This window comes from Mycena indigotica (assembly GCF_014461135.1).
Source record: "Mycena indigotica strain 171206Taipei chromosome Unknown Mind.scaff0002, whole genome shotgun sequence".
Taxonomy (NCBI): Eukaryota; Fungi; Basidiomycota; class Agaricomycetes; order Agaricales; family Mycenaceae; genus Mycena; species Mycena indigotica.
Window position 1 is genome coordinate 1,154,983 of NW_023503001.1, and position 22,310 is coordinate 1,177,292.

The 22,310-nt window shown below is 53.0% G+C and overlaps 4 protein-coding genes across 4 annotated transcripts; 1 reads left to right on the forward strand and 3 right to left on the reverse strand.

Moving 5' to 3' along the window:
• Nucleotides 1-10,775: 10,775 nt before the first annotated feature.
• MIND_00188900 (uncharacterized protein) lies at nucleotides 10,776-12,477 on the forward strand (the record flags this gene model as incomplete). The annotated part of the gene is made up of 4 exons (XM_037358797.1): nucleotides 10,776-11,000; nucleotides 11,159-11,286; nucleotides 11,338-11,459; nucleotides 11,510-12,477. 4 exons carry the CDS (start codon nucleotides 10,776-10,778, stop codon nucleotides 12,475-12,477), a joined length of 1,443 nt encoding a protein of 480 aa, XP_037223892.1.
• A 3,923-nt stretch (nucleotides 12,478-16,400) lies between these two features.
• On the reverse strand, nucleotides 16,401-17,231 carry MIND_00189000 (uncharacterized protein; the record flags this gene model as incomplete). Its single annotated transcript, XM_037358798.1, has 5 exons — nucleotides 16,401-16,427; nucleotides 16,479-16,616; nucleotides 16,670-16,808; nucleotides 16,869-17,011; nucleotides 17,064-17,231. The coding sequence occupies 5 exons, from the start codon at nucleotides 17,229-17,231 to the stop codon at nucleotides 16,401-16,403; spliced, it is 615 nt and encodes a 204-aa protein (XP_037223893.1).
• A 1,596-nt stretch (nucleotides 17,232-18,827) lies between these two features.
• Nucleotides 18,828-20,509, reverse strand: MIND_00189100 (Peptidyl-Lys metalloendopeptidase; the record flags this gene model as incomplete). The annotated part of the gene is made up of 4 exons (XM_037358799.1): nucleotides 18,828-19,519; nucleotides 19,567-19,836; nucleotides 19,883-19,993; nucleotides 20,035-20,509. 4 exons carry the CDS (start codon nucleotides 20,507-20,509, stop codon nucleotides 18,828-18,830), a joined length of 1,548 nt encoding a protein of 515 aa, XP_037223894.1.
• A 384-nt stretch (nucleotides 20,510-20,893) lies between these two features.
• Nucleotides 20,894-21,867, reverse strand: MIND_00189200 (uncharacterized protein; the record flags this gene model as incomplete). The annotated part of the gene is made up of 4 exons (XM_037358800.1): nucleotides 20,894-21,122; nucleotides 21,181-21,444; nucleotides 21,495-21,589; nucleotides 21,652-21,867. The coding sequence occupies 4 exons, from the start codon at nucleotides 21,865-21,867 to the stop codon at nucleotides 20,894-20,896; spliced, it is 804 nt and encodes a 267-aa protein (XP_037223895.1).
• Nucleotides 21,868-22,310: the final 443 nt, after the last annotated feature.

Below are 22,310 nucleotides of genomic sequence, written 5' to 3' on the forward strand. Positions count from 1 at the left end.
TGGCGCCAGAAAATCCCTTCATCGACGAAAACACACCCTCAACTCTGGGATTCACTCGAACAAACAATAGAGAACATGACCAGCAACCCCGTTGGCGGCATCGTCAATTTCGTCAGCGCGGATGATATCCGCAAATTCTGTCGAGTCGAATGGATCTTCGCATTAATGCTCAAGCATAACCGCCCACTCCCCTTGTATATCAGATTCAATTCCACCACTCTCCCGCAGCTTCTTCGGTTGGAGCTCTGCCAAAACTTCAAACTTGAAGTTAAGCTTGAGAATTTGACGGCAATTTATGACTCCCCCGATGCGTACCCCTCGATTGAGTGGGTCTATGTTGATCCCAACATTCGGCGACATGGCGTATTCACCAATTACGACTACAAGCCTCCGCGTAAGCATCCCCGAGTCGAGCCACGGAGCGGACAAAAGCAGGATGAGTCATTCCGCGATTTCTTCTATCGTCACAAGCTAGAGAACGCACGGCGGCAGGCTGCAGAGACAGAAAAGGAAAAAGAGCAGCGTCTTGTTCGTCTGACCTATGCGCGGACGAAAAATATATATACGCCGCAAGTCCACAGTCTGGGAATGGAGAGACACGGACGACGATAAGTTCTACATCCGCCATCGTGTCCCTCGTTCGGAAATCGAGGAGACTTGGGACTTTTACTCGAACGAAACTCGAGTTTATGACGAATACAATAACGAGTGGGACCTCTGTGAGCCTTTAAATCCGCTGGCCATGGACGACAGGTCTCGGATGGAAGCGGAAGATGATCTATTTGCTGGAGACAGTAATTTTGACGGGCTCTGGCCAAGCCAATCTTCCATCACCCTGGATTTGCCAGAGATACATCCCAACGCGGCCGCTGTCGTCCAAGAACCCAATGCTGCCGCTGATGACCTCCTTACGGGGTCCCAGTTAGAACATGCTGAAGTAGACAGGACTTGCAGGGTGCCGCCCATAGAGACGTACTCAGTGGCGGACACTCTACGTGTTCACTTTGGTTTTCGAAGCTCCGAGGGTGATTCCCTGCCCAAGGAAATGTTACAGCCGCATGTGGCACTCAATGCCATGGGAAATAATGACTGGGACACGGACCCGCCCCAAGATGTGAGAGCATTTCTACATGCACTCCAGTCCGCCAGCTCACTTGCTGATGTTCCGTTCGGCTGTTTTGATTTAACGCACCATGATCTTTGGGAACAGCGCGGAATCGATGTTCAAGTTGTGGAACGAGTGGATGCAAAAGAGGAGCATGAAAGATATATTTTCATCGTTCGGCCCCATGGTGAAGGCAAGAGCGAGCAATCTTGCATCGTGATACCCCGTGCCCAGGCTGTACTAAACTTGTTGCGCTCATCCGTCCGAGATTGGTCTACAATCATCGCTCTTCTTGTCCTTGGCGGAAGCCAATTTTACACTGCTGTGGAAGACGCTCCGACGGCGTTGGAGCCCAGCAGTTCCACCACCAATGCCTCGACTGGGCTTTCGCGTGGCAAATTACATGCCGACACTCCTTGACTACTACGGATATGTCAGGCTTGCCGACGAATTTTTACGCTCGCCTCGGGGCAAACTTGCGATTTATGCTGGCGGCATCATTTCGCGAATCGCCCATCTTATCATCGAGAGCCCGATTAGTCTTTGCTCGCGAGACAACCTCGACATATATGATGCCAATGCATCCTTCCCTATTCCCGGGCCAAAACGGGCTGTTTTCTTCGAGAAATTGACGGCCGAGGAAGAGGATCTGATTTGTGGGGTTTATTCAATAGCAACAGGTCAGTCAAACCGAAAATCTAGCACACGGACTGATTATTTTTAGATCAATTGGATCGACGGGACGCCACGGGTCATCAACAGCGTCGTCTATCTTGGTGGCCACTTCCCTCAGCATTTGCGCAATCAGGTCTCAATGTTGGATGGTGGTCGCCAAACTGTGACAAGTGGTTTGACAAGGAACTCGTCAAGATGGAGTCGGGGCAAGGAGTATTGCGAACGCAGGAACAGTGGCGCAAGTCCCTCCGACTGATGACCAAGTCCATGAAAATCCAGCAAGCACAGCACAAACTGGGAACTGAATATCTGCGTGCTCATTCGTAGTGTGACTTCCCCTTTTTTTTTGTAAATTGATGATAAATGAATGAAAAATTTCCCGCTGCCGATACGTGGTCGTGAGTCGGCCGATCATCGGCCACTAAGAATAATGCACCCCTTTTTTCACTATTATCTGACCTGCCTTTTTTGTTCTCCTTTTTTATTGAATAAACTGGTTTTATTTTTATAACAATTTTTTGGACAAAAAATAGATGAAAAAGTGGGGAAAGATATCAGAACAATCTGGGTTGAAAAAAAGATAGCATTTTTAAAATCTTTTTGTTTTCAAAAATGCCAGCTTATTGAGACCTAGATTGTGATCAGATCTGGGTCCTTTTTTTTTACTTTTATTGTTCATAAATCTGGTCAGAAATATGGACCATTTTTGGATGGATATCTAGGCAACAAAAATAGTAGGCATTATTGGCAACTTTATTTCCCTCATTAAAATTTTTAAAAATGCCCCACTTTTGTTCCGAATCCTCGGGGTGCCTGCTAGGGCACCTGTTACCTATCATCACATGCTGCGAGTTGGGGGCCCTTAGTGGTCTGGCACCAGGGCCAGAGAGGATGGGCTGGGTCTTATCTGTGACGCCTACACATAAAAGCAGAGATAAAAAATGGATAAAAGTGTCCAGTTTGACAAACGGAAATAATCAGAGCCACCAACACTCTAGGCAAGGCTCACACTGCCTATGGTGCATATACCCCATTCATTGGTAATACAGTGTCCACCATTACCCATGTGCACCTTGGTTCATCCCGAGCTTGAGCCCATAAGATCATGGCCATAAATATATGTTTTCATATCCAGCCACTGTAAGAGCAACCCTGGAGGGTCCAACGAGAGTCCTATCAGGGGAGGATCTAAAGCATGAATAAGAGCTATGGAAATACACAGAGGGACCAACCTAGCAGGGGAGGATCTAAAGAGAAGAAACTCTAAGTATAAGGGCAACCCCGGAGGCCTGAGATCAAGGTCCTAGCAGGGGAGGATCTAAAGCGTAAACATTGGTAAGTGAATACAAATGAAGCTGACCTAGCAGGGGAGGATCCAAAGAGAAGAAACTCTGAGGGTCCGCCTGCTAGGTAGCTGACTATATACTGCTTGTCCATAGCTGCCGCTGTCAGGCACAGAAGGCTTAGGCGGCGTCGCAGGCGAGGACCCAGGGCAACCGTCGGGAGGGCGTTGACGTGTCAGTGATTGTGCGGGCGAGATGGAGGGCCGGACCGGAGTCAGAACCGGAGTCGGACTGGAATCGGACGCATCTCCGAGGGACCGAAAGGGGGGTTCCCCTGACACTAAGGGTCCACCTGCTATAGTGCTAACTATATACTGGTTGTCCATAACTGCCGACATAGAGCATAGAAGGCCTGAGTGACATCGCAAACAAGGTCCCAAGGTGATTGCTGGGATAGTCTTGACAGATCGGGGATTGTGTGTGTGTGAAGGAGGCTATGGACGATGGTCAGGGTGGGTCAGGGCCCCTGAAGGGGCACTGGTCAGTGTTCCCCTGACACTGAGACTGATTCCTAGTGAGAAGAACTCCATGGTGCAGAATGAGATGAAACTGGATGAAATATGGACAGTACATTCCATTCCTAACAATAGTTATTCCATACACATTTTGTCCTAAATTTACGTGATCTACAGCAATGAAATGAGAAGGATACCGCACTTCTGTATGTTATCTTGTTCAGTCACTTTTGAAACCACTGTATCATTTTAATCATAAGTTCAGCAGGTGTAACACGTAACACAATGAACTTGCAATGTACCAAGTTTATCATTGATGGAATTGCTATATATGGTAGGCCCGCCGAAGTTTTTTTTTAAATATATTATTGCCTAATTAGGACACATTTGATGGTAAATTCACATGTAACACATAACCTATTTTAATTAGGCTCAGTCCAGGTGCATGTGTAATGTGTCATCTGAACTTACCGTTGAAATTGTCAGACTGCGGGTCGGGCCGTGCAAGGACTTCTCCTAAGAACGCGCGCCCGGGAACAGAACAGACGAATAGTCGGGCCCGCAAGTACGGGCGGGCGGTGTAGATCGAAACCGAAAGGGCCCGTGAACTCGGTCCCTTGTCGTAGTCGGTGGTCGATGGTTCGAATCGGGTCGTGTTGGGCCCGATGAGTCGATAGCGTCTCCTCGCACGGAGTAAGGTAGTTCTTCAGACGATCTAAGTGATAGAGTACAGGGTACACTATCGCGCCTTATATACGCGGGCCCGCAAAGGGGGTGATCGGACACCCTGGCCTCTCCTCCTCCTCCTCGCTCCCGTTCCTGGCCGCAGAGGGGACGATCGCACATCCCTTGCGGGCCAGGCGCTACTCCTGACCTCCTAGCACTCCTCCCCAGTCCCCTGGTGTCGAGTTGGGCTCGGCGACGGCTCGACGCGTCGTTCTCGGTCACGTGCTTCCCACGTGTGCGTTCCTCCTACTGGGGCGCATGTTCCCCGTCATCACGTGCTGCGTGTTACGGGCCCGCAATGGCCCGACACCAGCGCCGGAGCGGACGGGCCGGGTCTTATCCGTGACATCACCCCCTCCCCAGGAACGACTCGTCTCGAGTCGGCGTGGCTCGGTCGCCCCGGTTTCTCGGGTTTAATTTTGACTCTAGCTCGTCTTTCCAATCGCAAATTCCATCCAGCCCATAAGCTTAAGCTAAGCTTCGGCTGCGCATTTTAATCTCCCGCGGCTTCTGTCGCCTCGTGGCGTACGCAGATCGATTCTTCCTGTCCATCAAGTGTTTCACCGCGGTCACGTGCGGTGTATCGTAGGTGTTTTTCAATTCAGTTGCGCGTCCTTTGTTCGTATTGCTTGCGAATAGGCTGTGCTGCGCGCCTCGGTCGAGTTCGATATAGAACGCGTTCGTTCTCCATATAAGCCGGGGTTCCCCTTCTAATTCTCTCCATGTCCTCCCCCAACTTGTATCGCTCCGGGTTATTGCCCCCCCTCGCCCCTCAGATGGTTCCCCCGTCGTCGGAACCTGGTCGTCTGTTCGTTCGTTTCGCCTCTATGTCTCTCGTCGAGTTTCCTGCCTCCTGGCCCATCGCGCAAGGGCGAGACCCGTCGTACCGGGGATCGTTCGAGCGCCTCCGTCCGTTGGAGGACTTGCCTCTGTCTCAAGCTGCCGAGTACTCCTCCAAGTTGCTCCCTCAGTTGGCCCCCGTAGTCTGTTCGCATCGAGCTCCCACTCTCCCAGTTCTCCCTGCAGCGCCCCAGTTCCCGTCGTCCTCTCGTCGAATCTTGTGGCAAAGCGAGTTCGACCGCCTGATGAAAGCCGGCCTGTGGCAGCCTGTTGTCTTCGGGCCCCACCACCTTTACTTTGGCATTTTATTCGATGCGTTTCCCTCCTCCTTCATCTGGCGTCGCAAGGACGGCTCCCTTCAGGATATCCGCCCCTTGTTCGGACAACTGGGCCGCGGCCTCCTTGCCCATCTCCTCTCTGCCGACACTTCTTTCCCCAGTGATTCGTTCTTTCCCCGCTTGTGGCGTTGGGTGGTATGCTTCCTTCCTGGCTCGCTTCCGGCCGTGCGCTTACGGTCTTCATCCAGCGCCTTATCCTGCATGCATTGTCTTGCGCCTCCTAGGCCGGCCTTCCCTCCTTCGTATCGGATCGATTCCTTATCCTGGCCCACGTGGCCGCCTTCCGCGTATTTCCCCAAGAGAACATGGCGCGTCCTGATACGTTGGCCCGGCTGCTGGGCCCTCTCCCTCCATCTCTCGTGCCGCCGTTCCTCCATGCCGACCGGTGGTCGTCCTTCGTTCGGGTAGTTTCCTTGCCTGACCCTCGGGAGGAGTTTGCCTTCTCGGGCGGCCCCTCGTTGGATGAGGCGGAAGCGGGTGTTTCGTTCAGCTTCCTCCCGTTGGCGGCCTGGTTGGATGATCAATTCCCGAGCCCCGAGAGTGATCCGGAGGGTTCCGAGTCGACGGCGGTCCTGAAGCGCGTTCCCCCTGCGCCGGTGGTTCGGGCGCGGTCTTCGTCTTCGATGGAGGTCGACGTGGAACGGGATGGTGCCCCGCCGGTTTCGACCCTGCTTTTCCTACCTTCCGACTCGGGTTCGGACTCGGATGTGGAGGTGATCGCCGGCCCTCGTCGTTTGTCTTCAGTGGGGATCGACGCCTCTGAACACGAGTCGGCTACGGATGCCCTCGACCCTTCCTTCTCCCCAGCCATGTCGCCTGCCCCGTTGCAACGGGATTTCGGCACCCCCTTGGCCCCTCGTCTAGAATCTACTGGACAGCTGGCGCTTTTCCGGGGGGAGCCCCCTCGTCAACCAGGAACAGTGATCCGATCCCTTTCCCCTCGCTGTGAGTATTGCATCGCTCATGATCGTTTATGCACCGTGTGGGGCGTCCCAGATAGTTCGCCCCAGAAACTCCCTGGTCCCGTGCGTCGGGCTTGTGACGCATGCAGCCCGCTCCATCGGGCCTGTCTGCGTTGGCGGTCTTTTGCGGATGCGTACAAGGCTCGTTCCGCGGATCTGCGCGAGTTTTCCTTCGAATTTTGGGAGCGTCAAGTCGAGGATGGCGAGTTTGCGCTGCTACGTCCCAATCCCCGCTTCGCCGATCTAGTCGGGCTGTCCGCATTGGTCCCGTACCGATCCTTCTTGTTCTCTTATTTGCCCCGTTCAAACGAGGATCGGTTCCCGACCCCGACGGTCTGGCCTTCTTCGGGCCGTCGGCGTCGCCCGGTCGTCCCTTTCGTCAGTGTCTTCTCGGGACTCCTCCCTGTCCCCCGTGCGAAAACGAGTTCGCACCCGCTCGCCCGTCTCCTCCACCATCGTCAAGTCGTCCCCCCGCCGAGTCCTCGCCCCACTTTCCGCCGGCCGGCCTCCCCTGTCGTGGATCGCTCGTTAGGAGAGGCATCGTCCCGGCCATCCGTTCCTGCGGGTAAGACCCACCCTCCTTCTTATCCCACCATGGGTTTCCAGGTGCCTTCGTTCCCTCGAGTCTCCCTGTGGTTCGGGAGGGAGTGGGACTTGAATCGGGCTATTGCCGAGTCTCGCCCGGTTGCATGAGGACCTGTCGGTACCCGCCGATCAGCGCTTGTCGCCGTTGGGCGTGCTATTGTTGCAACAATCGGCGGTTCATTCGGCCGACGGGGGCTTCCCGGATGCTCGATCCCGCGCCCTCGCGGAGTTGTCGTCGATGCGTTCCCTGGACGCAGACCTCCGGTTGGTGAACTCGCTGGAGTCCCTGACAGCATCGCGGGACGTTGCCGGACGTATGCCGCTATCTGGGCACCATTCTTCTGGCTATCCACCGGTCCGAAGGAGAGAGGTCGGGATTTTGGGAAACGCCGGAGGGTTTAGAGCGTCGGGCCGCTAAACGAGAGGTGTATGCGAATGTGTGCCGTCAGGACGGCCTGAGCTTCGACATGATGGACCTGGATTAGGCTTCGGCGACTCGTTGGTCGTTCTTCGCGGAATCGGCCGGGGTTCCCCGTCTACTCGGGCCTCGGCGTTCGGGTATCCCCGTCCATTTGTTTGCTGTCATCGTTTGCGCGCCTTGTCAAGTCGGCCTTCTCCCGTAGGGCGCCCCCGTGGTGGTTCGGACCGTATCGTGTTTTTGTCTGCGTATTTTCCACTTTTTGTATTTTTGCTGTCTATAATCGATCGATTCGTCTTGCACTCGTCCGTTGTGTGATGGGTGAAGAAAGAGATTTATTATTAGGGGACAGAGGCCCCGCCACAGATTAAGTAGAGCAGATTACGAGAGAGATAAGAACGGCCCCCAGGGCCTTCGTGCGGAGGGAGGTGTGCCCCATTTTATCAGGCAGAGTGTGCCGGTGGCCCCGGGGCGGTCCGAGATGATTCGGATCGGGGTTCGGCCGTACGCGGGGAGGGGCGGTGAGTTGTTGAGGCGTCGGCGCTTTGCGGCGGGCCCGGCACCATGGGCCGGGCAAGCGTGTTCCATGTGTCGATGGTGTTCGTCCAGGGAGACCCGCCTAGGGGTGCCCCACTTCAGGGCGGGCTCCTTTCTCCCGTAGAGGACGCGGTTGAAGACCACGGGTTGGGCTTCGAGGGTGCGTCCGTATAGGTAGGCAAGGGAGGCGATGACGATAGCCACTAGCGTAGCCCACGCCGGGAGTGCGATGACGGTGGTAGTGTCCATTCTGTTGCGGGTGTAGGGGGATCGCTTAGATTCTGTCAGACTGCGGGTCGGGCCGTGCAAGGACTTCTCCTAAGAACGCGCGCCCGGAACAGAACAGACGAATAGTCGGGCCCGCAAGTACGGCGGGCGGTGTAGATCGAAACCGAAAGGGCCCGTGAACTCGGTCCCTTGTCGTAGTCGGTGGTCGATGGTTCGAATCGGGTCGTGTCGGGCCCGATGAGTCGATAGCGTCTCCTCGCACGGAGTAAGGTAGTTCTTCAGACGATCTAAGTGATAGAGTACAGGGTACACTATCGCGCCTTATATACGCGGGCCCGCAAAGGGGGTGATCGGACACCCTGGCCTCTCCTCCTCCTCCTCGCTCCCGTTCCTGGCCGCAGAGGGGACGATCGCACATCCCTTGCGGGCCAGGCTACTCCTGACCTCCTAGCACTCCTCCCCAGTCCCCTGGTGTCGAGTTGGGCTCGGCGACGGCTCGACGCGTCGTTCTCGGTCACGTGCTTCCCACGTGTGCGTTCCTCCTACTGGGGCGCATGTTCCCCGTCGTCACGTGCTGCGTGTTACGGGCCCGCAATGGCCCGACACCAGCGCCGGAGCGGACGGGCCGGGTCTTATCCGTGACAGAAATGATATAGAAACTCTAGGAGTTTGCCTGCTAGGTAGCTGACTATATACTGCTCATCCGTAGCTGCCGCATATAAGGCCTTGGAGGTGTCACAGGCAATGTTCCAGGGTGACTGTTGGGAGGGTGTTGACAGATCGGTGATTGTGTGGCTGAGATGGAGGGCTGAACCGGAATTGGACCAGAATCGGAATTGTCTCCAAGGGGCCTAAAGGGAGGTTCCCCTGACAGGTTCTCCAGCAGCAGACTTCAATAAGTTAGGACCAAAGACTTGATAGAATGGAATGAAACAGGATGGATTGCAGTAAATTTATAGTACAGAGAAACTATTGAATGTACCCAGAACACTCTCCTTTGCCCCTTTGCAGCTGCATATGGTCCTAGGCAGCCGGAAAGAGAAAGGTCGATGTAGCCTAGACATGAAACAGGGTCATATGTTGGGTTAGGACAGACATACTGGGAGACAGAGTCTGTAGTGGGAAGTGGAGAAGGCTGCTGGATGGAAGGAATAGGTCACTGGTTGCTATCGTCTTCTATGACAGAGTGTGGATTTCAGTGTTACTACTAACATACTGTAGCATTTAATCAATTCATCAGGGGGTCGGCCACATGACACCCCTGATGAATTCAATGTTCCGTCAGCTGTGTAGTAGCACTGGCAGTGTGACTGACAAAAGTTTTTGTCAGCACAAGCAGGCAGCTCCGCAGCCCAAGGCAATCAATTTCCTAAACCAGACCTGAGCATCACTAAGAGCAATGGGTACAGTGAAGTGGAAAGACTTGCCAATAGGAAGATGGTGGAAGGGAGAAAGGAAAGAAGGGTATATTACAACATCAATATGATGCCACTTCTGAAGCCAAGATGGATGTCAGTCACACCTTCATGACTTAGAGAAATTTGGTTGAGAGATTGAGGCACTGTTGTGGAAGTACTGGCTTGTGCAGTGTTCGTCAGAAGAACGGTCAATATGTCCGGACAAATAGAAAGATTTTGGAGGAAAAAGAGTAGAAGAATTTATGTAGAAGTAAAAGCAAAAGTGAATGTCAGATTGCAGAAACTCATTCCAGTCGTGACACTTGGCTCGGGGGGGGGGGAGTCGAAAGGCATGAGAATCTGGTGGTCAGTAGTTTGGTGTTCACTAGCAACTTGCCCTTAGTGGAGCAATCTCAGCACTACTTTGGGATTCATGAAAAAATGCCCCCAACCTGAACTGAACTGAAAACTTCAACCCTGCCATCTCTGCTGGAGTGAATTGCCTTATTTAGGATTTGTCACCACATTACAATTGTCAATAGTGATAGCATATGGCATAACTAATTATTTCTAGGTGGCAATAGGTAACTATCTTTATGAATTTAACATGTTATTGAGAATGCATTCCATGGTGTTATGTGGCATAGAGCTGTGTGCTCTTCAGACTGGTATAAGTACTTATTTATTTAATTTGTTAACACTTGTGTCTTTGCTCATAATAATAAGATAGCCTAGCTATATGCGGGAGACTCTGACGGCTGATCTGCTGCATCAGACGGCGGCGCTTATGCAGAATAGGCGCCCTGACATACGTAGCCCGGCTGGTACGATTACACGTGGCATCTGAGTCAACGCCGTCCTGTTCTACGCAGAGTCGTCGCAGACGGCGCCAGTGGAATTAGATTTCGAATGTTTTTTACCGTAGGCGATCATCCCTGACGTCACCCATCGATCGATAGCGCCTAGCCAGCACATAGCGATCGGTATCAGCATCACCACCTGTCCGTTGCCGCGCATCCCACAAGGGCACAGCCCCCCGCTGCTTCTTGCTTCCCGTCTTCTCCAGCACCCAGAAGACCCACGGCACACCCTACTACCGCCTACGCTCACATTATACACTCTACAGCTCACACGAAACCATACACAGTCACTACACGCAAAAGCCAATGGCGGACACACAAGCAGCGCCAGCGCTGCCGACCCCGGCGCTAACGCCCACCCCAGCATTGGAGACGGGTGCGAGCACACCGGCCGGGGAGCGGGAAGATGTGGTTGTTGTTTTAACAGCTGACGACGCTGACGCAAGGGAGCGACTACTTGCTACGCGGGCTATACGCCGGATCGAAAGCGCCGCAAAAAGGAGGGAACAGGCGGGCGAGAAGCGGGAGGCGGTGAGTTTTTTCAAAAGCTTTCCATTTCTCCTCGCCGTCCTTCTACTATCGGTGCACAGTCCTGATACAAGCCTTTCCTTCAACTGTACCTTCTTATTATCACCCCCCCCTCCCCCTTTTCTTCATTCGGATGCGACGCTGATACATATACGCTGCAGGGAGTGGCTGCTATGCGAGCTCAGGAGTACGAGGCTGCAGCGGCGGCTTTCGGGGAAGCCTGTGCATTATGGCGCACGAATCCGGTCCTGAGGTGTGACCTTGCGACCGCGTGGATGCATCTCGGCAGGTGAGTACTCCTTTCCTTCTTGTGAAAACCTTAAGTTTTTCACACTGGCAGATTTGAGGACGCGGAGGCCTCCGCCTCTAACGCTCTTAACCTTGACCCGAAGTTGGTGGAAGCCCGATATGTCCGTGGGATGGCACGCAAGGGCCGTGGCGTGCTAAGAGCAGCCATCGTCGGTGTGTCCCAGTATTCACATTCTCTTTTACAACACTAAGTGTGGATACAGACTTCGAAACTGTCCTTCAATTGGACCCTAAAAACGAACCCGCCCAAGCCCAGCTTCGCGAGCTCACCGCCGAGCCACTTCCCGATTCTCCCAGCGACCCAGACTTCGACCCCGCCGATCCCTTGATCACCTCTACCCTCCCCGCTTTACCAACTCTGGACCCAGACCTTTTGTCCACCTCGGACACCTCCGATGCGAACCACACCGGCTCGGGCACACCTTGCCTCTTCTACAACCACGGCGGCTGTCTGCGGGGCAGTGCCTGCGCGTTCTCCCATGCCGCGGACCACAAGAGTGTGCGCGATGGGCTGGGGAAGAACGTGTGCTTGTACCATTTATTAGGCCTGTGCAAGTTCGGCGCCAAGTGCATATATAGCCACGAGCGCAAGTGGCTCGCGGACGGGTGGTGGGACGACGCGGGCGTTGTGGACAGAGTGAAAACGAGGGTGGAACGGGAGAGGGAGGGGCGGAAGGAGCGGCGAGAGGAAAGGGAGCGGGAGAAAGAGAAAAGAAAGGAGGAGAAGGGGCGGAAGGAGAAGGGAAAGCGGCGTGGGGGGAAAAAGTCTGTCCCCGTGAAACAACAGCCCGGGACGACAGACCCGCTGACGGCGGAAATCGAGCGGCGGATGGCGGTGATGGCGGCGATGGGCATCCCGACTGGGACGCTCTCCCCGAACGACGTGCTGCGGCAGATGCAGGCGATTGCTGCGTCGGGGATGCCGCTCCCTTATTCGCCGATGCTGGCCGAGACGCCCGGGATAAGTGTCCCGCTGAGTCCGGGGCTGCAGCTTGGGATGCTGGCGCAGATGCAGGCGGGGCAGGAGCAGATCCGCGAATTAGAGGGACGGATGCGGGAGTTGAAGGGGATGGCGGAGAGGCGTAAGGCTGCTGAGGAGGGAATAGAGGTACCGGTGGTGGAAGTGCAGGCGGCGTCGCCGGCGGTGGGAAGTGGGGCGGGGGCAGCATGACGCGTAGGATAGATGTTGATTTTTTTCATAAAAAAGCTATTTATTCGCCCAGGAACACTATGGCCCGTCCCCGTGTTGAACAATGATGGGCTGAGGGCTATGACACACATCACCAGCATATGGATGTTGTCAGGGCTTACCTGTGGGACACAAATTTCTGAGACTGAAGTCGAATATGAGGCATTAATCAATGAGTGCAAGGAGATGTTTCCATAGGTTCAACATAGGTTCTGACCATGCAATTTCTCTGCATCTCATCAATGAACTAATGTTGGCATTAGATTGACTGTCGTCATGCAGTTAGTTGAATGACGCGGGATTCACATGGCTGAGAACTGACCTGCCAGAGTGTTTCAGAAGATCTCCCGGCCGGAACGTGACCTCGGTGTGACTTTCAAGGTGGTGCATGTCCACTTTAAATTTATTTCGCTTGGTTTCCGTGCCATCTAGACCAATCAGGCATGATTTCCACCAAATAGGGCCAGAAAACCTCTGAATTGACTGAGAAATCAACGCCCCAACCCTGTTTGATGGCCATCAACCGTCGACCCGTAACAACGGCCGTAACGAGGACCCCCGAAAATACGGTGTTAACTTGGGTACAGATTCGGACACAATTGGGTGCAAAAGTGCCGATCACTTTGGCACCTTGTGCGGACAAATTTGGTCAAGAGTCGGTCCCAGTTTGTGACCAAGTCCGGACAAATTTGCCGGCCGCCAGAGCGGCGAAGCGGTGACGGACACCCGAATGCAGTCCCTCGTGGCCCCCTAGCCTAGTGGTTTTCGCGCTCGCTGCATCCTGCGACGATCTCTTGATCGATTTTCGCTGTTTCATGCGTTTCCGCCTGAATTCACGCGACGTTGATCCCATCAGCGATTTGATGCCGCCAGGAACTTTCATACATGTTCGGACAAATTTTGCCCAAATTTGGCCTCTTGTTCGGACAAAATTGGCCTTCGGAGGTATCAAAGTTCGGGGGTAACGGCCGTATTCCGACGGTAATGACGGGTCCAAGCCGTCCTGTAACCTTGCCATCGCAACCACTTGGCTGGATTGCCAACGGCACTAGGGCTTGGTTTGTAAAAATTTTGGAGGTTATCAAACGGTTTGATAAAAATAGCCTCTGAAACCTTGTTTATAAACCGGTTTTTAGGTTTTATAAACCAACTGAGCCGATATGACCGGAGAGATCAAAATTGCCTTTTTAGGAATTTTTTTGCAGCAAATTTTAGTGTTTTAACTTCATGACTTTGAGATTCATAGACATTAGGGGTTGAAACAGCAAGGTTATATCAACTATCACTTGTAAGTTTGCATAACATGAATTAGTTATATATAACGTGTATAATTTACTTATCAGCAGACTTGAGAACCCCTGTCATGAATCCTTTAGAACAGTTAAAAATCATGATAACCTTGATAATAATTAATCTGTATGGTTAGTATAGTATAGTCACACACCCAAGCTCCCAATACTTACTGGATTAATCATGATCAATATGGCAATATTAGCCGAAAGTGGGTTGAGATCCTACTTGATAAGAAACAATATATTATAATAGACCTATAAGATATGATCAAACCTACTAGCAGTATATAGAAGCAATATTAGTGTAAAGTAAGTCTGGTTTGCTAGCTTCTTTCCTTTCTGGGTGCTTACTAATATAAAACCATAAAACAGGGGGTTTCCAGCCAGGCTGTTTATAAACATATAAAACAGGGGTGTTTATAAACCGGTTTACAAACACCCCTATATAAACCAAGCCCTAAACGGCACGGTAACGGGCACCCGTCGACAGGTGCTGTAGACCCGGGGCAACAGCTCCGGGTGACATCCCTAAAGAATGATCAACAGTTTGTAAGCATTATTTCCAGATGAGTCAATCACATAATCCTGTGAAATACCTGCCTAAATAGGCAATTCTCACACATGTCACGATCGGTTGGTCCAGCTGTAAGTGTGTATGTTCCTTATTTTTTTTCCCTTCCCCTTGGCCATTGTGATGGATTTCATCATAGGATGTTTCCCTGGAAATAGCCTACTAATAATTATTTTTAATAGTCCCATGCACCTACCCTTGCTAAGTGGTAATGATGGGATCAAATATTATTGTGTTGTATTAGGAATCTGGGATTCTCCTGTATATTGTCTAGTTTTCCCAAAATCACCTGTCATCCAATACAGATGAGCAATAGAGTCAAGGAGATCACATTGCTGTTTTTGTGTTGGAGGTAGATTCTGCTAGGGAAAGACCAATATTGAACATGTCATGAGCTTTGGCTGGATTGTGGTCATGATGATGATAAAATGCTCCAATGACAAAATAGATATGACCTGAGTGGAATGTCAATAAATATATGCACTAGAGCTATGAATCTAGCTTACATTTGATTGGTGCATCATCAAAGTGTTCACAGTGTTTCATAATAGTTTGGATTAAATCTTCAGGGTTTGGAATGGGATGGAATCGCCAGCTATCTAGGAATCGTGTTTGGTGCACAGCCTCTAGCTGATGGTCCATTGGTTCAAGCTTGGCTAAGAAGAAAGGGATATCATCCACCAGTCTAAGCTTCCCTTTACCAGTGCCAATGCTGAACATATCCAGGGAATGGATAGATGCAATACAACTTGAGACAGTTGATTGTGAAGAGAGTTGGAGCCCCCTATGGAGAATCACTTGGACATTCCCAAAGTTTGATCCAAGCCAAGAAGTGACACCTGTTTGACCAAATGTTCCATAATGCATTTTGTAGATCTGTAGAAGGCCCTGGTAATGTTGACGCAAAGGCTGGATAAGTGCTTCAGAAGGTGGAGCAACTTTTTGCATATATTCTTTGATTGGCACAAGTACTTGGAGCCTGCCTTGAGTATTCATATAAGCTAAAGCTGTTCTGAGCAAAGCTGATTTGCTTCCTAAAAGGCTGCTTTTCAAGGTCTTCAAGCTGTTGTTGGACAACTGGAGGTTGCTTTGTGTAAGATCTGTATCAGAAAGGCCATCTGGTAGAATGCTAAGTAAGCTTAGCAGCTCTTGAGCTTCAGGCTGTATTAGCATTCTGGGACTAGACAGGGACAGTGCTATAGACATCTCTAGATTAGAACGCTTATCGATTCCATCTGAAAGCAGAGAAGTGTGTTCCTGCACCCAACGGTCTAAGATAATCTTGCAGTCACCTTCATCTGCAACAAGATGTGCCAGAAGAGTGACTGCAAGTGGCATGTTATCTGAAAGCTGGAGCAATGGATGCAAAAACTGGTCTTGCTCAACACCATCAGCTATGTCTGTGAAGACTTTGTAAGTTGCCTCATTTGAGAGTGGCTTGAGTATAGGCAGGAATGGACGTGTCCACTGCACTTGGGCGGGTCGTTCTGCACCACGCATAGTTATCTAAGTTATAAGTTATACAATGTGGATATCATGGATAGGATTATCTTACCAACAGTGCCAGATGCTCAATACCTGCTAATAAACCAAGCAAAACCTCCACATCCTCTTGTCCTGAAATTGGCTCCCAGACAGTCTCTAGATTATCTAACATGAGCAGAGTTTTGGGGCCCTTAGCAAGGTGCTTGACTACAAAGCGGGTCCGATCTTGAGCATGTATGCCTGCTTTGACACCCACATACTCAGCAATGACAGAGGCAAGCTCAACCTTGTTGGCTGCTGTGTCACAGGGTACAAAGTATCTGTGATCTCCAAACTGGGAGATTATGAGAGGATCATGGAGGATGGCCTTGCCTAGACTTGTCTTGCCCATCCCACCAGCCCCAAGGATTGCTACACGTGGGGTACTAGTAACAAAAGTGGAGAGTATTGCCTCTGTTTCAGCTTCACGGCCATGGAATATCTTTGGCTGAGAGGGAAGGAGAGATAGTGAGTAGGAGCTATGACTGTGAGAAAGGGGAGATCAATGCTAAGAGTGTTTACCTATTGAGGGAATCTTTTGTGATCTAGTTATATGGAGATTCAGTACTATAATAAAGCTTGCTATTGCTGCTCACTGAAAAGGTTGACTCTGAGTCTGACATCTCATTATTGCCAGGTTGAATACTCTGGATCATCTGCAGAATCTCTTGGTGATCATTGTCTGCAGTGAGCTGAAGATCTCTGATGTCATTCAAGATCTCATACCGCTCAAGCTGGAGGTATTTCAATCAACAACCCAGATTCATTGAAATGAAAGATACAATACCAGAAAGAAATCCAGTGCAGTTTGCAGCCCTGCATGACACTCCTTGAGGATCCCCGTGGTTTCAGACTGCTTGAAGAACTGCCTGAAACGACTACGGTCCTGTTGTGCTTCGAGGAAATGATGCACCTTGTGAAGAGTCCTGTGTGTGTTGCCACAAAGGTCAGCCACTAATTACACCACACAGAGAAGCCGGACTTACTCCACAAGGCGGCCGAGATGTTCTACTGCACTTGAAGACAGCAGCTTACTGTCCTGTTTCACAAGCAACACAAGAATGGCCTGCAGAAGCTGGTTGGTACTTTCAAGGAGATCAGTGCATTCATTCTTGTTCCGGCGCACATTCTTTATTGTGAATCAGCAGAAATAACAAAGGGCATATGGGCAGACAGTAGACCTGAGCTGATAAGACCAGCGCACGCGTTGTAGCGCAGAGGACGTCGAGGAACGGCGTCGCGACGTTGTTTGCAAGGACATCGAGCACGCCGGCGGCAGTGGAGATGTGGCGCAGCACGGTGTCGAGTTGGGTTGGGTGTGCGGACGTGCGGGCAGTCTGGGGAGGCATTGGGATCGCGTGGAACGCTTTCCGGACCCCGGAGTGGGTTATAAGGGTGCCTGGCGGTATGGAAGCTTCCTCGGAAGAAAGTTCTGTACCTTGCCAGCGCTTCTCTTCTGATACGCACTGTCCAGCAAGACTCTTGCCTTTCCCGAGTCTTGTTCGGCTCAACGACGGAGCAGGAGCACATGCACCCTTGTATGCAGATGAGCATCTGGTAGTAGGGTCATAAAACGCAGTCACACACCGCAAAGTGCGCATTTCGGATCCGAGAGTGAGATGAGAGTCATCTTCAAGTTCTATTGCCCTTAAGCCTTCCATGCGCGCTGTCACGGCAAAACCCTCCCCTCCTCGTCGTGACTCGTGGGGGACTGGTGACAGCTTCCTTCAGTCTTGAATCGGCAAGACGAACGGCGGAAGCACCCAACTCGCACGTCTCTGGCGGCTTCCCAGAAGTATCCGTCGTTCCGTTGCCATTCCGTGTGGCAGTCCAGTGGCATATTGTCGTATATAGCCTGTCAAAGTCACAATGGTCAGAGTGTTGGAGGATTGGAGGGCAGCTTAAGTGAAATCTTCTTCTCGACTGTTATTCGTAGTGGTGGTATCATGAAGAAGAAAAAAGCACCTTCACACGCTGTCGATCGGACACTGAAAATGATTCGGGCCGAATGGATTGGACACTCGAGTTTCGACTCGCAGCTAAGTTTGGTTGGTATAGCCGACAGAATCATATGTGGCCGTTGCGATTCGACTGCTTATTTCGTCTTGGGCCGCTCACCCGCCATGACTTCACTCGGCGTGACGCGTGACGTCGCTTACGGCTGTCGCTCCCTTTTTGCTCTCGACCACCACCAGCTCGCGCTGCCGACCGCCCGTGCTGCGGACGCTTATGGGCTAAAGACTTGCTTTTCGCCTATTTTCTTCCGTTGAATCCTAGGCTATGAGCCTCAGGCATACTAGTCGATGAAATTGGCACTCAAGGCTTCTACTCTGCCTCTAGCAACGACGCAAAACCCTCAACCCACGCGTCGGACTACGATCATCGACGCATCTCCTGTCCCTCCCGGCCTTTCGGGCGCGCTGACCCCCGTACAACAACGACGGCGGGCTCTGTTTGCCCCACGCACAGGCCGGGTCATTGATGCATTGGAAGCATGGCGTGGTGCATTTTTTTCTTTAAATTCCGTCGTGGGTTCTCACTTTCGATGATTAGATCTGGAACGGCTGGAGCCCCAACAAGCTCTGCGATGGGCACTACTCCCTCAGGCTGCGCGTTCAATTCAAGTTGGGCAGTCGTGCCAGCGGACGTTGACCGTGACTCGGACTATTATCTGGACTCATCCTTCTTTTTCCTCTTTGCGCATTGCGTCGCGGCTCTCCGACTACAACCCAACCTTCTCTGCAACGACGGACTAACTCAGTCAGTTCTAGTCAGGCATCAGAGGCAACGTTCACTTTGCTCCTGTTGTCGCGACTCTCATTGTTCCTTTGCGCAGATATCTTATTTCTCCCGCGGGAGCGAGGGCTCAATGCTAAATAATGCCACGAATTCGATTGCAATATAAAATACAGTGAGCGCATTCCGTCTACTCTACGTTAGCTCATTTACGACTGCGAGGGGTTGTTCTCCGCGAAGTACTCGTGGTTGTCCGCGTTGGCGATGGCGCGGTTGGAGTTGCTGGTGGCGAGCGACTTGGCCGCGCTCTGGCCGTAGGCGTAGTCCTGTGTGCCCGCGGTGACGGTGAAGTGGGACGACTCGTGGACGAGGGTGCCGCCCTTGGAGTCGGTGCCGGTGGTGGGCGCCTGCCAGAAGACGCCGCAGAGGTAGATGGTGCCGAACTGGTCGGCGTAGACGTACGCGTACGTGTCGCTGTCGGTGCACGTGCAGTCGTACGTGTAGCCCGAGTATGCGTTGGCGGCCATCTTGGTGTAGTGGTTCAGGACGGTGGTGCGGTGCGCGCTGGTGAACGAGCCGAACCAGGTCGTGAAGCGCGGGGTGGAGGCGGTGTTGGCGGTGAGGTAGCTCACCGCGTTGTTGGCGTATGTCTGGGCCGCGGAGGCGGCAGAGACGAGCTGGCTCTGTTGGGAGGAAGAGCAGGAGCGGTAGGCAATGCGCTTGTCGAGGCCGCGGCGGGCGACAGCGAGCGTGCCCTTCAGCGAGGTGGTGTGGGCAGCCTCAGCAGCGTTGGCGTGGATCGTAGCGAGCTTGCCCGAGGCGTCGACGTATTGGAACGCATTCGCGGCAACGATGTCGTATGTCGACTCGCCAGAGGCGGTGAAGTTATATGCCTTGGACACTATTCTTGGTCAGCAGTGCGCGCTTCACAAGAAGGACATGGCTCACAGTCGTGCTTAATCTCGACCGAAGCGCCAGGGGCGAGGACGGTGAACGAGCTCCCCTTGTTCTCTTTTACGACCTTCTCGGGGGAGTACTTGACAAACGCGCCACGGAAAGCGGGGCCCTTGCCGGCTGCATCGGCGATGGAAAACGAGTCCGTCTCAAAGGTGTGGAGGACCGTGCGCGGGTCGTTGAGCAGCTTGAGCTCGACGTCGCCGGTGTTGACGAGCTTGGCCGTGACCTTCAGCGCGCCGACGCCGTCAACCTCCTTGGGGCCTATGGACTTGTTAAGCTTCAGCAGGGATCTGGCACAAATGCGTACCGTCGAGGGCTAGCGAAAGCCCCGGGGCAGCCGAAACTGCAGCGGCGAAGGAGAGCGCGATGAGCGTGGCACGGAGGGAGGCGGTGAACATCTCGTTCCTTTCGGTCGTGTCTTGCCCTCTGGAGACTCTCTGCTCTTATACGACCGCCCACCCGATAAGCCCACGAGCAGCAGCACACGCCGCATCTCGCAATTGTTGCCGGGAAGAACGACGGGGCTGACAGGGCTCGCGACGGGCACCGCCAAGCCCTGATCGTACGTGATCGCATCACGCTTCTCCCCGGGCGATCGCGCGTCTGGCCGGCTTCTTCCACATTGCGTTGTGGGGACGTCTGATAGAGCCGCCCCGCACCATGTGTGGCCAGATAGCGTCCCGCGCAAGGGGAGCGGCCCGGACAAGAGAACCTCTACGAAAATAGCCCGCTTCTGGGTCGACAGATCGAGCAGCTGGCTTCCGCACACATTGCGCTGCTGCGATGCTTGTGCCCATCCAAGATAGTGGCCCTGCGCACCATGCGCGGCAAGATAACGTGCTGCTCTACTGCTGCCTTCAGCTTGTCGTGCGCTCCGCCGGTCGCTGACGGTAAAAATCCCCGCGCGACGGAAATACGGTCCCGTGATACGCATACCACGCGGAGATCCCCGCGCGCAGCCCGCACAGCCAAAAAGCTTAAACGGATCGCGCGCTTGGCCGCACCTAGACGCCCACGTAAGTCCTTTCATGCGCAACGGCTGTGTTGATAAGGTGGCATGCTCCATCTGTTTAATCCAGGCATGTTGAACATCGTTGCCCTCGTTGAGCGCATGGCAACCGTTGCCCAATACTTATTATCCACTTCCCAGTTGTTTCCGTCGAAGAACTGCTAGTAATGGGCTTGAACAACTCACTTCACAGCACAAACCGACTATCCAAGGCATACAGTGCCTCATAACGGGTCCGGCCATCCCCATGCCCAGCAAGTCCAAGCGTTTTACAGGTTGTTTTTCTGAAAATAAATACTCCAGAGCTTTCTACTCCCCGTCCCGGTCCTCCACCAACGCCCTCTGCTCGCGCCCGAGCCAGTCACGGTGGTCCTTGAACACATTCCCATTCAGTGTATCCCACTCCTCCTGCTCCTCCCTCTTTCGGCGGACGTTTGCGCGCCAGCGCCGGAACAGCCACACGAGCACGGCGATAAGCGCTGATACGCCGATGATCCCACCAACGATCGAGCTGGTCGGGACCTTGTGCACGACCGCGCTAGGATAGAAGGAGTCAGCGCCGTCAAATTCTGGCTCGGAAGGTCTGGTAAGCTTACCTCGCGGAGATGTTGCCTGTCGTTTCGGAGCCATCTGCGGCGGTTATCGTCGTCGTGAATACGTGGTTTATGTGCCCGTCGGTCGCGTCCTGGCCTCCTACACCGGCAGCAGGGTTTGTCTGTTGACCACCTCCCTGGCCCAGGCCGGTAGTACCGGACAACGGTGTTTGCGTGGCTGGCGCGGATGTCCCGGTGGGTGTTGAGATGATCTGCCGCGAGGTGCTGGCTGAAGGGGAGTCTACAGGTGTCGCAGACGCAGTGGATCTATCGCCATGAATATGAACTCCATGGCAGACTCCGGAGACACAACTCACGCAATCGAGCTGCTGCCAGTGTCACTGTTGTCCGAAAGACGACGAACACACGATGATGGGAGCGGGACACTGGCAGGTACGAGTTTGCCGTGAGCCTAGGGCCGGGGCAACGTCAGTACCCATGAACTTTGAAACTGCTATTTCCCTCGCCGCTCACGTCATATAAACAGGTTGTTTCCGGTAGGAGGAGGCTGCCACCGTAGCTACACACAAGCAGCCCCTGACCTGCGGCCACAGGCAAGCCTAGGTCAGGCAGCAGCGTGTCGCCGTCCAGGTCTTCTGGAGGGCAGGTCAGGTTGCTTGGTGCACCGCCAGTGGGGCGGTTATTTGGGGCCCCTGAGGGAGGAGACAAGTCAGTCGTAAGGGCGGCCATGGGTGGGGAAGGGAAGGAAGAGACGCGTCTCAACGCTTAGATATCCCTCGTTAGTGCTATGCGCGGGCAATGCTTGGGATGGGAACCTGTATCGAAGATAGATGTGATGTTTTGCCGATTTTGATCAGGAAGAATGATCATCGATCAGATATTAAAAGCTCCTTCCCACGTCATACTGCCCTTGCCCTGCAACGACCATCTGCTTGTCTTCTGGCATATCTGCTGCATCTTCACAGCCCTGCAAGTTCAGACAGTCTATTGGTGGGAACCTCTACTAATTGCAGTCAATCCCTTAAGTGATATCTAGAGCCCACAGTGACCTGCATTATGGATTGGCTGCAACCCTTGAGCCCTGCTACAGATGGCTGCTTCCAGTCAAAATGCTGGCCATCTGCTATAGATGTTAACTTTATCTTGACCCTTCTTAGGAGCAACACCCAGCC